Raw genomic sequence first — 15467 nt, 5'->3', positions numbered from 1 at the left:
GGTTGGCACTACGAGAGCAAACAAACTGCGCGGACCACAGCGCCCTCTAACTGATGCTGTGGAGCTCAACAAGCACCGCTCTACTTTCAGCCCAGTTGATCAAGATCAGACGACCTAGCAACTTAGCTTCGGCTTGTATGGTGGGCTAGCCATTACAGACTTCGCCTCTGTTAACTTCTAGTAGCTGTTCCTTTGATACACGAATGGCTTCGCACCTATGTGCTCATCTGTACCAAAAGTTAAGTAATGTGTTTGTATATGTTTATACACCAGTGAAGGTGCTTTAACTTTACTTGCAGTACCAAAGTGCTTTACCTCACCTGCTCCTACTTGCTTCCTTCATTCGGCCTATATTGCAGATCCCAAGAGCAGACCCACGCACCGCCTTCCAGGCGAGGGATAAATTTTTTTTTCCTCTACTTATGTTTCTTTGCTCAGTACTGCTTTAGCTTTTTTGAGAATTCTCCGCGTGAATCAGTGTATGAGTGCTTCCACCCTTCGCTATAAGACTATTTTGTGTCAAAGATGGCTTCGACAAAGGAACAGGCTTCACTGTCTCATCTTGTATGGTTTCAGGCTCAGCAAATGACGCAGCTGCTTGCTGCTGTAAATGGACCGCCCACACTACAAACTGCAGCTACTTCGGCACCTGTACCTCGGATGACACCCACATTGCAACCATTTTGTGCCTTCAATCCAGACATTGAATGCTGGCCAGAATACATCACCCAGCTCGAGGCACACTTCGCCGCATATAACGTACTAGGTAAAGAGCGGCTTGCCTGTTTCATTGCCAATGAGGGTGTAGTGTTATACTGTATGCTCGTAAAATTGTTCCCCACTGCCTGCCCAGAGACTAAAACTTACGCAGAAGTGATTGATGCATTGAGCTCCAACTTCCGTGACAATATGAATGTAGTGGCTGCACGCAAAAAATTCTTTCGCATCCAGCGTGGTCCTAATCAGTCCAATAAATATTGGTTAGCGGACCTTCAGAAACTAACATCTGATTGTGACTTTAATTGCTCATGTGGACTCTCTTATGCAGATATCATGATTAGAGATGCAGAATGTGGTGGACCACCACATCCGCAAGCAAATCTTATGATTTAAAAACCCATCTTTGCAGGAGGTAGTGGACTTGCTAGACATACAAAATACATTAGATATGGCTACCTCCACGGTGTATGTACTGCTAGTGTGGTGCAACACGTGCCCTCCTGCCCAGCCTTGGCACAGAGAGCTGCACTGTGCCACTCACACGTGAGTAAACAAGCTTCCAACCAGGCCCCCACTGAGAAACTGAAATCTTGTCGGAACTGTTTTCATACCGCCCACAGGACAGTTGCCCATCCTGTCAAGCACAGTGTTATTTTTGTAATAAGAAAAGACAGATGGAAGCTGTGTGTAGTAAGAGAAACTCTAATTCACAGCCTGTTTCCTGTTCGCATGACTCGCATGGGCGTCACTGCAATGGAAACCGCCGTGGTCATGATTCACATCAGCCTATGGACATTAATACCATTTTTTCAAGGCCTTCTGCTTCATGTGCTTCTACAGCTCGTTGTGTGAATAACAAGTTTTGCCAGGCACTTCCTCTCGCATTCAGCCTGATGCGAGGAAACTTTTTGTGACTTTGAACATTTGTGGACGTTCTGTGCACATGCAGATGGACACTGGTGCGTCAGTTTCTTTACTGAACAGATCAACGTATGATTTGGTTGGTTCATCCCTCCTTTGCTGTTCACATTCCATGCTGACTGCATTTACTGGACAGGAAATCTCAGTGCTTGGCGTGTGTAGTTTGCAAGCCATGTATGGTGCAATGACACATACAGTGTCTTTCCATGTGCTCCGCTCTAGTGATGTTACGAACATTTTTAGCATGGACGCATTTGAACTCTTTGGCCTCACAATTCAGGACAACGTACTTTGCATCAACACTAGTGACCATGCACACAGTGTTGCCGCACTATGCGATGGTTTTGCTGAACTCTTTTCTGATGGCCTTGGTTGTGCCACAGACTTTGCAGCACATGTTGTAGTTAAAGACAAAGCCATGCCTATTTTCCGGTGCGCACGCCCAGTACTGCATGCACTGCATGACACCATAGCTGCTGAACTTAAGCATTTGCAAGTCAGTGGTGTCATTGAACCTGTTTCTGCTTCACAATGGGCTTCACCTATAGTATGTGTGAAGAAACCAAATGGTTGTCTCCCTATTTGTGCTGACTTTAAGTCAACAGTAACTCCTCACACAGTGGTCACTACATTTCCCTCACCGTGTCCTGAAGACATTTTTGATAAGCTTGGTGCCGGAAAATTCTTTCCCATGATTGACTTGCGGGACGCATACTTTCAAATTCCGCTCAACGAACAGTCCCAGTGCTATTTTGTGGTCAACACCCACCTTGGATTGTTCAAGTTTCGCTGCCTTCTGTTTGGTTGTGCTTCAGCTCCTGCGATTTTTCAGTCTTACTTGCAGCAGTTGTGTGCCACTGTCCCTGGTTGTTCCAATTATCTGGACGATATTGTCATATCAGGTCGCACCCCTGATGTACATTTGCAGAATTTGCATGCCTTATTTACCGTACTTTTGCAGGCAGGACTCAAGTGTAACAGAGATAAGTGCAAATTTTTTCAAATGGAGATTCAGTATTTAGGACGTATGATTAACGGACATGGTATCCACCCCTCATTGTCACATCTCCATGCGATTAGAGGCTTGCCAGCACCCAGGAACTTGAAAAAACTTCAGCCTGTGTTGGGCAAAATTACATAATATGTTCGGTTTATACCAAATGCAGCACAGATTTCAATGCTTCTGCATCACCTTCGGCATAAGAACGTTCCTTTTGTTTCATCTTCGGAATGTGATGCTGCTTTCCACAAGCTCAAATCTGCTTTGTTGAGTGATTGCTATTTGACTCTGTTCGATCCCTCCAAACCAGTTGTTTTGGCTGTCGATGCATCTTCTCACGGAATCATAGCGGTTCTCTCGCACCGCATTAATTCTGTCGATCGTCTGATTGCTTTTGCATCTAAGTTGCTCAATTCTGCCCAGCAAAACTATTCTCAAATCGAGAAAGAAGCTTTAGCTATTGTATATGTAGTGCCAAAGTTTCATGATTTTTTTATACTCTCACAAGTTCTATTTGGTCACTGAACATAAGCCTTCGATGTTATGTTTTTGTCTAACTACAATTATGAAATTTTGTTTCAGCCTACGGCACAGTATTGCAATGCTGATGCTTTGTCTTGTCTACCTATCGGTCCTGACGTCAAGTCTGATTCTTCCGAATTGTCGTGCATGTTTATTGATTCATGAGATAAGGAATTAGCTGATGGGTTTCTAGTGGATTTTCGGTGCATTGCTTCCGTATCTACATCTACATCTACATCCATACACCGCAAGCCACCTGAGGGTGTGTGGCAGAGGGTACATTGAGTACCTCTATCGGTTCTCCCTTCTATTCCAGTCTCGTATTGTTCGTGGAAAGAAGGATTGTCGGTATGCTTCTGTGTGGGCTCTAATCTCTCCGATTTTATCCTCATGGTCTCTTCGCGACATATACGTAGAAGGGAGCAATATACTGCTTGACTCTTCGGTGAAGGTATGTTCTCAAAACTTCAACAAAAGCCCATACCGAGCTACTGAGCGTCTCTCCTGCAGAGTCTTCCACTGGAGTTTATCTATCATCTCCGTAATGCTTTCGCGATTACTAAATGATCCTGTAATGAAGCGCGCTGCTCTCCGTTGGATCTTCTCTATCTCTTCTATCAGCCCTATCTGGTATTGATCCCACACTGCTGAGCAGTATTCAAGCAGTGGGCGAACAAGTGTACGGTAACCTACTTCCTTTGTTTTCGGATTGCATTTCCTTAGGATTCCTCCAATGAATCTGCTTTACCAACGATCAACTTTATATGATAATTCCATTTTAAATCACTCCTAATGCGTACTCCCAGATAATTTATGGAATTAACTGCTTCCAGTTGCTGACCTGCTATTTTGTAGCTAAATGATAAGGGATCAATCTTTCTATGTATTCGCAGCACATTACACTTGTCTACATTGAGATTCAATTGCCATTGCCTGCACCATGCGTCAATTTGCTGCAGATCCTCCTGCATTTCACTACAATTTTCCAATGTTAAAACCTCTCGATATACCACAGCATCATCCGCAAAAAGCCTCAGTGAACTTCCAATGTCATCCACAAGGTCATTTATGTATATTGTGAATAGCAACGGTCCTACGACACTCCCCTGCCGCACACCTGAAATCGCTCTTACTTTGGAAGACTTCTCTCCATTGAGAATGACATGCTGCATTCTGTTATCTAGGAACTCTTCAATCCAATCACACAATTGGTCTGATAGTCCATATGCTCTTACTTTGTTCATAAAATGACTGTGGGGAACTGTATCGAATGCCTTGCGGAAGTCAAGAAACATGGCATCTACCTGTGAACCCGTGTCTATGGCCCTCTGAGTCTCGTGGACGAATAACTGGGTTTCACACGACCGTCTTTTTCGAAACTCATGCTGATTCCTACAGAGTAGATTTCTAGTCTACAGAAAAGTCATTATACTCGAACATAATACGTGTTCCAAAATTCTACAACTGATTGACGTTAGAGATATAGGTCTATAGTTCGGCACATCTGTTCGACGTCCCTTCTTGAAAACGGAGATGACCTGTGCCCTTTTCCAATCTTTTGGAACGCTACACTCTTCTAGAGACCTACGGTACACCGCTGCAAGAAGGGGGGCAAGTTCCTTCACGTACTGTGTGTAAAATCGAACTGGTATCCCATCAGGTCCAGCAGCCTTTCCTCTTTTGATTGATTTTAATTGTTTCTCTATCCCTCTGTTGTCTATTTCGATATTACCATTTTGTCATCTGTGCGACAATCTAGAGAAGGAACTAAAGTGCAGTCTTCCTCTGTGGAACAGCTTTGGAAAACAGCTGCCAATGCTTTTTGGCAAATTGTTTTGCAGTATATTCATACTCAATGGCCTCCATCTGCTACACACATTAGTGATCCACTTGTTTGACATTACTTTGCTCAATGTCACAACTTGTCTGTACTCCACGGTGTTATTTTGTTATGAACTGACAATGATCCATCTCGTGTGGTTGTACCTCGTTTGTTGCAGTCAGAAATCCTCCAATTACTGCACACTGGTCATTGGGGTATAGTGCAGATGAAGCAACTAGTGTGTTGTCACTGCACTCAAGTTGGCATTGATAAACAAATTGAGAATTTGCTTGCCAATTGTCGCTCTTGTGCGGAGCATTAGTCTGCTCCCCACCAGTGCTTCTTTGCGTGTCTGACTCCTACTGTGCCTTGGCAGTGTGTTCCTATCAGTTTTATGGATCCTTTCTAGGACACCCACTGGTTGATAGTTATTGATGTGTACAGCAACTTTCCTATGTCTTCTACTACATCTGCCAGTACTATTTGGACTTTGACGTCTATTTTTACCATTGAGGGCCTTCTTGAAGTTATTGTCTCCAACAATGGCCCCCAATTCATGTCCTCAGAGTTTGAAGCATTCTGTGCTGCTAATGGCATTTGCCATCAGACCTCAGCCCCATTCCACCCCCAGTCAAATGGCAAGGCTGAACGGTTTGTGCATACGTTTAAGCCACAGATGAGTAAGTCGCGTGCCACGCACTCTTACGCGCTATGGACTTTCCTTGCTTCCTATAGCACCCAACTGCGTGACACCCATTCCCCAGCAGAAATGCTACATGGCCACGCCCATCGGTCACTCTTGCAGCTATTGCACCTGCCGCTGCACACTCCCACTGCTTCACCTTGTTCTGGCTTGTCGCCACATGCTCTGGTGTTCTATTGCGTTTTGTCTAGCAGGCAGCGCAGGGGTGCATTCTTTGCCAGCTTGGCTGCACCTTATTTGTCATTTCTGGTCCCTGTCAATCGCCACTGGAACCAGATCCATTTGTGTTGTCCTCAGTTTTCTGCCGCTGGTTCTTGCCAGCAGAATTGGAGGCATCACAGCTTCCGCCACCACTGCCATGACTCCACCACTGGCGCTTCCGCAACTCGCGCCTCCAGCGCGCTGCCTATTTTGGATGAAGCTCTCAATTGAAGCTCATTATATCTAGCAGTCTTTTTCAGAGTGCCTGTCTATCATTCAGTGCCTCCTCTGTGTGGTGAGTAGTAGGCTAGCCTGTTCATAGTTGTCATTCAACCCTGATTTTCAATTGTTTGACACCAAGGACTTAAATATAAGAAACATTAGTGACAGAAAACTGTACTTTGTGCTGTTTGTTTGGAACACATGAGTTTTGGAAGGCTTGATAGTTAAACGGGATTATTTTAATTAATTATAAATGTATCACTTGCTATCTTGTGTTTAAATGTATCACTTGCTACCTTGTGTTTATTAATATCAAATATGCGCTCTTAATCTGCATATTTATGTGACAGATTCTGGTGGATAATGTGTGTAAGTGCCACTCTAACTGATTTGCTATATTTATTATTCACTCAAATATTCTGCATTGTGTTGCCATCTCATTTAGTGCTACATGTAGAATCATAACTGTAAAAAAGGAAGGTTAACATTCAAAGTCCCTTTCCTTTGAGTGTGAACTTTAGCCATATTATTTATAAGAATATTAATATTTGACAACCGAACATGACTGCAACTCAGACCACAAAACTACATTTAAAGAAATGCACCTGAGTATATCTTGGTCCACAATGTTTCATGACACATGAGTCAACTATCACTCAACAGTAGACTGGTTTTGTGTGACAACTATGTATGGATGTCTTGCTATCTGTCTATTGGCAGTTGCTATCCTCTGTTATAAAATTACTTTGATAGAAGCAGTAGAGAACATAAGAGCTACTGCCACAACTGACCGACCTATTGTGTGCTTGCATTGACATGAGATTCAAGCATGCACTCACTAGGATTTGATGTTTTCTGTAATTCTGCTACAAATACATCATATATGTTAAGTGGGTAAGAAATTTCAAAAACTCTAGAGGAAGAATTAAATGATTCTGGTTTTGAGGGAGAAATATCTGAGTGGGAACAGTGTGAAGAAATTTGTGAAGGACTCTTCCAGAAAAGTGCAACAATGGATCAAGAAATTGTTCCTAGAGCAAATATCAGAAATATGCTCGTAGGAGTACACTTTTATGATAAAATTTCTGCAACTGAGATATAGCAGTATCCAAAATGGGATTGCAAGAATTGTTTGGAAAAGATGAACAATCTACTGGCAAAATAAGCAGGAAATGTGCAACATACTTCTTTGCATGCAAGAATATTTCAGAATTGTTCATTATATAATAGCCAAATGTATGTATAATTTTTCAAGAAATTACCTTGCACTTTTCTTTTTTTGGAGGATAGCTAAAACTTCTGTCATCATTAGTGTAAAATTTGTAATCTATCACAGAACTAAAATAAAGCTGTCATAAAAAAAGTTTGATGGTAGGTCTTTTTTGGTGTATATTACCCTTCACAATACCTCAACCAGAGATGAGCCACTGACAGTTTGAGTAATGGCATAAATGGTTCTTTTTCTGGGCCCAAAGTTTTTTTAAGAGGCTGAAACTCAAAATCTTAGCTACATACTGCATTAATAAGCACATGTGTCAGAAACAGCTATCATGTTGGAGATATAGCATCCTTGTCACTCCAGCAAATGAAATTCTTCAGCAGGATGATGATGATTTCTTAAGGTTTTTCATTGCTTCAACAAACTGATGTCCTTTGTCACTACCATCATCTTCTTCTTCAAAAATATCACAAAGCACACAAAATACATGTATCCATCTAACTGCTTGAGCCCATTAAATGTTCTGTTGGAAGTCCCTTCTACTTCACTACATCAGATCTTCATATGAATTCTTAAACTAACATTTCTTATCATAGTGTATTGAATCTTAACATGATGAATGAATCTTAACTATTGCAGTATTCCATAAGTTCCAATCACTCTAATCCAGTGAACATAAATAAACTGTACTTGCAGGTTATGGACTACAAACAATAACTTATCTAAAGTTTAATGACATTGAAACAGCTAGAAACCATGTATTAATCTTTGTGAAAATTTCATGAACACCTCATTATATACTTGATTTCTTACTTATGATAATGTTCATACTGTCTGAAAACAAAACAAACTTGGTATCTGTTAGTGTTATTAATGAAAAATCATTATTATTATTTCTCTTGTTCTCTCAGCTGGTGTTTCACTATCATATTGGTAACTGAATGACTTATTTCTCCTTTTTGACTGCCTTCAAACTATTGCTCTTCCCTCCCTGAGGAAGGAACTAACAGTTCTGAAAGTAGGGCAGTTTTTTTTATTTGTATGTGTCTAGAGGCAGGACTTAGAATTATACCTCCAAAAGATAAGTACTGATGACCATTCTGTTGACTTACAATTTTATCATTTTTTGTGTGATTTTGATACAAAGATCATTAATATATTGATGAAAAAGTAAGGGCTGTAGATGGTACTTTGTGAAACACCCCACACAACTGTTACCCAGTCTGATTGGCTGATAGCATGATACAAAAGTTTTCTAAACAGACACCCATTGTTTATTAGCAGAGAAATATAACTTGAGTCATTCTGTATAATAAAATTTTAATTTATTTAAATGGATGTCATGATTTATGCACTCAAATGCCTTTGTCAGATGACAGAAAATAATGGGGGGCATGCAGTTTATTGTACAATGAATGAAGTAAATTTTTCAGTCTATGTGTCAATAATTTTAACAATATCAGATCCTTTTAGAAATGCAACTGTGACTTCAAAAATTGTTATTTGGACTCAAATTTTTAAGCTGCCACTCACGTAGTGCCTTCCCCAAATTTTTGGACAATGCTAACAAAAGTGAAATTTAATAGACATTTGACTGTATTTTGTTATCTCCTTTCTTGCACAGGGACTTTACTATAACATTTTTTAACCAATTGGATGAAGTTCCAGTGATGAATGACTGCAAATGAACATAAAATCAAATATAATTAAACCTATATAAAAGTACATTAATTACTTATCTTTATATTTTTCACAACCATTAGAGCTTTCATTTTAATTTTGAATATTTCCAGGGCAACCTTATATGGATTGACTAAATAAAATAAGTTATAGGAAAAGCAGTAGCGAGACTGAGACATTCATAAGAAGAATCATGTGCTGACATAAAATTCACCACTGTTCTGATGCATTTGAACTCCCATGTGCACCTCTGCTGCTGGTGCTGTGGGCAGCATGACTGTGGTGCTTCTTAAATGTAGCTGCCTGCCATTTGCTGTGGAGTGACAACATGAGCTCTTTTCTACCAGTATTGTGTGAGGTTGGCTTTTGTCAGTAGATTTTGCTGAGAAACTGCAGAGTTCATCCATAAGGTTGGTTTAATTTCTCAGTGACATCAGAGGAAGTTTTATTTCAAATTTTCATGCCAGAAAGCCTGTACGTTTTGCAAGCATTAGGTGAATGGAAGGTCAGGGCATCAAAATAAGTTACTAACTCAGTTGATACTGATGTTCCAGCTAATTATCTTGAACGCTTACCAGCCAAACAGTGGAAACAGATTATCGATGCACTTACTGACAGATTAGGTGATATTAAAGAAGCAGAGTATAAAACTAAATGAATGGACAACATACTTGTGTGGCCTCTCCATTCAAATTGTACCCACCGAGGATGAGACAGTTAAAGGTGCTATTGATGAGATGTTAAATATGCCAGTTATTAGGCCACACAAATCCCCATACTCCTCTCCTATATATGTGGTGAGTAGGCCCCTGTGCAGTGTGAGATCACTTGCTTCTTGATTATCGGGCTCTCAATAAGAAAGTAGTTCTTCAGTTTATACCCTTTCCTGATTCGCATCTGTGCCTACCATGGTTCCAAAGGACAAATGACTTGACCACCTTTGACTTAAATCAAGTCTGCTATCAAATTCTGCTAACTGAGAAGTCTAAGTCTTGTCTACAGGGGCAGTCGTGCTGTCGAATATACTGGATTAAAGTTTTTTCTGACCTCAGATTTGAGAGTGTTTATCATTATCTTGGTGATCTTCAGTGAGAACTTTCAGAAACATGTAGCCCACATGATGGAGGAGCCTCAGCAGTTGTGTGGGGCTGGATTCATGGTTAAACCTTCAAAGGCTAGATCTACTCAGCCTGAAATTTCATATTTAGGTTATATTATTTCTAACCAAGGTATTAAAATTGATCAGATCTGGACAAAGGCTATTTATTCTTGCCCCTACCCAAAAATATAAAAGCCTGGCTTGTTTCATTGGCATGGCAAATTACTTCTCTAAATTTATTTCTGATTTCTTGCAACTAGCAGGATCTTTAAATGATCTTCAGAAGAAAGGAAGGGAATTTAAGTCTGTCCGGACAAGTGATCTTTAATGAAAACCCTGGTGAGCTCACCTTTATTATCCATGGCTGCCTTTAGCAAGGAATTTGTCATTCAAACTGATGCCTCCATGTCAGCAATCAAGGTGATCCTTTTGCAGGAAGGGGTGGTCAGAAGACAGCCTGTTGCTTATGGTGCCACACATAAGCTGTCTCCAGCAGAAGATAAATATTCTGTATATGAGCTGGAGGTACTGAAGGTTTTGTTTGGTCTCAAGAAGTTTAAACAAAAGTTAGAATATCAACCATTTCTCTTAGAAACTGTCAATCGTGTGCTCAGTTGGGTATTGGCCAGGCCAAGGCAAATGGGCAAATTGTTAGGTCATCAATAGGTATCTCAGACTTCCAGTTTAGGATTAGGCATGTTTGTGAAAGTGATAACATCATGGCCAATGGTTTGAGTTGTGTGTTTAAGGAGCAGGAAGAAAACCTTGATGAAGACTTCCTAGGAGAGTGCTCACCAGAACCATTCAATAATCAAAGCTGTCCTATCCTTAGTAGGTTTCCATTGCTCTTCAAAGATGTTGTGGCACAACAAGATGTAGACCCTGAGTTAAAATCTCTTAAGGAAATTATAAGGAAGGGCAAGGTGGCTAAGACCTATTGTTTGAAGGGAAATGTGTTGTATCATTTAGACCATGGGAATTGAGGTGATAAGGTCATGCTACTGAATGATCAAATTTCTTTAGCCTTCAGATATTACCACAAAACCGCAGTTGGTCGTCATTTGGGTAGTTTCAAAATCTGAATGAAGATTAGAGAAAATTTCATTTGGAAGGGAATGGATGAACAGATTAAGTCATTGGTGTTGAGGCATGAAATTTGTGGTATTAGCAGACCCGTATTAAATACATGGCAAGGGACTCTTATTTTTCGATACAGTTAAGGAACCTATGCAGAAATTATATGTGGACTACAGTGGGTCTTTCTCACACTCAAAAGAGAGTGACCGGAATATCTTTGCATGTGTAGATGCATTTACACATTTATTCTGAAGGGCTTGTGATGCAGTGCCTCCAGAAAATTTAAAAATACTTCATAAAAAAGAAAAAAGTCATATTTTGAATGTATTAGAGGAAGCAGAAATTTTTAGATACAAAAAGAAAATGCACCATTCATGTTGAATAACTAATTAAAATTAAAGTACTGTAGCAGTCTAGCTAATTTTGATTGTTTATATGATTGGGTATTAATACATAATAAAATTCTGTATTATTCTTGCTTGTAATGGTAGTGACCCAGCATTCCTAGTCATGAGTATATGAAGTCACAATGTCTACATGGATGGCTTCTGTTCCACCAGCCAGCTAGTCTCTCTTTGTCATTCACTCAGGTCCCTTTTAATTTGCCCGACACCAGACTGCCCTGCCATCACACCACTAAGAAATTGCCACCTGATACATTACACATAGTACTTTGCATAGTGCCATGACTGATCATGATAGCAGTGATGATTTTTTATCACCACTCTGGCCCCTTTAAAACATTTTTGCATCCTCTCACCAAAAAGTATTTTTCTTTTCTCTTTTTAGATGTAGCCAAATTTAAAAAAAAAACATGACTCTATGATCACTAGTTTAACCTATCAACAGTTTGTCCTAAATGAATGGAGCATGCCCTCATTACCTTTCACTCACCATACTATTGACAATATTCACTGAATCATAAATTTTGATTAGGAGAGATGGGAATGCCTATGATCTTTTAGCATTGTGACTATATTTTAGACATTCCTTTATAAATTTTAATAGCCATGTAGGTTGCACCCAATGATGCAGCTTTAGATTGCAAAACCGGTTGTGTTTTAATAAACAAGAATTTTACCAGCTGTTAGTGGAATTCTTCCGTAAACAATAGGTTACTTGTCATGCCCACACAGAATGCTGCATGTCCCAGTCACATTAATGCAACCACCCTGAATAACTATCTTTTGCAGCATGGATATGATGGAAGAGAGTCAATGAGTTTCTGGAAGATACCAACAGCAATGTGGAGACCTGCTGACTCCAGTGCCATGACTAGCTGTTCTAGAAATCTAGGTTGAGGACTCATAGGATGAACAGTCCTATCACAGTGGTCACACAGATTTGCAATTGGGCATAAACCTGGGAGTTTGGTGGCCAGGGGACTACAGTAAACTCATCTACAAATCACATAAGTACACTATAAGCTGTGTGACACATTGCATTGTGCCAAGATTAAACAAACTGCATGTATTTGTGGACACAGTCTGTAAGGTTAGATGCATACTTGTGTTGACACATTGTGCCTCCCGGAATGATAGGATCACCTACGGCTAGCCACAAACACAATCTCCAGACAATAACACTCCCTCATCTGGCCTGCATCCTTATGACAATTGTTGCAGGGCTGTACACACCAACAGCCATCTGTCAGATGGAGCATTAAACATGTTTCATGTGTGAAAAGGTCATCCGTGACAATTCAGTTTATGTCCAAAAGTAGTATTTGTTGTACAAATTCCTGCCTTCATCGCCAACAAACAGCGGTCAGTGTGGGTGCATGAACCAGGCACCTGCTGTGGAGACCCATGGCAGGGACAATCTTCACCCTTTCCTCCATAACCTCAATACCTACTTCCAAGTCCACCTCACCTTGTACTTCTCACCTCAACAAGTCATGTTCCTAGATGATACTCTCCACCTCTTACATGGCTCCATAACTATGTCCATTTACAAGCACACCAAAAGTACCTCAACTTGGACACCTGTCAGTCGTTTCATGTCACCTCTCCATTTGTGGATGCCACATCTGTGATGGAAGCAGGAATTGTTGAAACATACTGATAACCTTATCAGAGCCTTTATTAGAAGACAGTATCCTCTTCTGCTCAACCGTAAATAAATGTCCCATGCTGTCTCTCCTCTGACACCAGTAAACCTTTTAACCAGCCACTGACCAGCACTCCTCTGAACATTTAATGTCACCTTAACCTTGGATAGCTCAATCACATCCTTTACCAGAGCTTTGACTACCTCTTGCCATGTCCTGGGATGAAGAATACCCTACTCTAATCACCCAAAGTTGTGTTGTAGCACCCACCCAACCTACAGAATACTCTTGTCCATTCCCTTTGCAGTCCTGCTCCCAATTGTCCATTCCCTTTCCAATCCTGCTCCCAATCCTGCAGGTTATGGGTAATTCTCTTGTGGTTGACCCATGTGCAATACCTGTCACATAAATTTACCCACCACCTCCTACTGCAGCCCAGCCAAAGGCCTTTTGTACCCTATAAAAGTCAGAGCCACATGTGAAAGTAGCCATGTTACATTAGCTATGCTGCAGTATTCTATGTGGGCATGACAAGTAACCTACTGTTTGCTCTCTAGAATGTCCACTACCAAACTATGTGAAACTGCCAACTTGGCCATCAAATCACCAAACATTCTGCACATCACAAGAAGTCTTCAACAGCTGCTTCACCACATGAGCCATTTGGATACTTCCTTCCACCACTAGTTTCTTTACACTACGTAGATGGGAATTGACTCTACAGCATACCCTGTGTTCTCATGATCCCTTTGGTCTAAACCTGTGCTAAGCTGATTCCCACTAACTCACATTACCTTTTTGCTGATCTCTTCAGTCCACACCACTCCTTCCATGTCCAAATCATTTTCTACCTTCTCCCACCACTCTTCCTCCATCCCCATGTGGTCTCTCTTTCTCTCTCTCTCTTTCTCTCTCTTGCCACCTCCCCACTCTTTTCCACCACTCTCCCTTTACCTCTTCCCTCCCTGTGTCTCTCTCTGTACTTCCACCTTCTCCTGATTTCCTCCCTTCCCTCTCCCTCATCTGCCTCTCTCTTGCTCTACCTCTTATATGCTCTGCGGAGCTGAGTCATCCATTGAATGACCTCCCTCACAGCATCCCACTACTCCTGCTTGCTTCCTACACCATTCCCATTTCCATTTGCCCAGGCAACTACTATCAACAATTAACAGGCATACATCTTCTTTTAGCTTTGTGTGCTGCATTTATTCAGTCAGCAGTCAGTCTCACCACAGTGTGTGCATTTTGGTGTCGGTGTCAATGTGTGTGTGTGTAACTGTGTGCACTTTTATTAGGGAAAGTGTACGCACTCAAAAGCTAGTGTAAATACTGTTTTCTGTCAACGTGTTTCTATGGACCACACATCAGTCAGTTATAAGTGAGTGCTTGACTTTTAATCATTTTATGTATTATTCCATCCAAGAATTTCCATTGTTGCTTAACTTTATTTCTGATAACCAAATTAAATGCTATTACAAAAGTATGCTTACCTTGAGTACAATGACTGCAAATACGAAAATGAAAATAATGTTAATCAGTGTCAGACATAAGCTTACTGATCCTAGAATTGCAAGCTCAGTGACAGCATCATCTGAGTATTTAAGTGGTTTCTTCAGTACAGGTGATTTGCCGTAAATGCAATAAGTACACGTCAAAGCCCACAGAAGTCCCTGCAACAGAGATAATTTTTCATAGTACTATTTCAGTTTTAAAGAAAAAAATAAGGAAGCTGGTAGGCAGAATATAAAAAAAAAAGAGCTACAAATTTGCGCACTGTACCCTACTGTAAACTTCAAAAGTAACAGCATGTGTCTTTCTAGGTTTCCAGATGACATTAAAATTTCAGTTTTACCAATTTCCTCAAGCTTTCTCTTTGGATTTGTTTCTCTAATATAAGATAAACAAGCTCTTAATGTATTCATCTTGGTTTTCTGATGAGATGAATCAGCATCAAATCAATGTAAAATTAGAAACGTTTGAGCTCAACAAGGAGGCTTACCAAACAATTATTCACCCCAAAAACCATTCAGGCTGGAACATAAAGGTGAGAAGTACAGTGGTACAAAAAGTACCCTTTGCTTCACACCTTAAAGTGGCTTGTGGAGTATATATGTAGACGTTCTTTGGATTCCAGGAGTGCTACTGAAGAAAGGACATACTATTTTGATAAGAATGACTCACATCATTTTCTGACAAAGTGTAAAGATGACATATGTACATGTCATTCTGAT

The 15467-nt window shown here is 40.6% G+C and overlaps 1 protein-coding gene across 1 annotated transcript in view; it reads right to left on the bottom strand.

The window, feature by feature from the left end:
• Positions 1-15467, bottom strand: part of LOC124789912 — a 225582-nt gene that overhangs the window by 29723 nt on the left and 180392 nt on the right. Inside the window, exon 9 of the mRNA XM_047257429.1 lies at positions 14727-14906. Coding sequence (XP_047113385.1) covers positions 14727-14906 — 180 coding nt within the window. The remainder of the gene's footprint in view (positions 1-14726; positions 14907-15467) is intronic.

Source organism: Schistocerca piceifrons, chromosome 3 (assembly GCF_021461385.2).
Source record: "Schistocerca piceifrons isolate TAMUIC-IGC-003096 chromosome 3, iqSchPice1.1, whole genome shotgun sequence".
In the NCBI taxonomy this organism is placed as follows: Eukaryota; Metazoa; Arthropoda; class Insecta; order Orthoptera; family Acrididae; genus Schistocerca; species Schistocerca piceifrons.
This window is presented reverse-complemented; position numbering and strand designations above follow the sequence as displayed.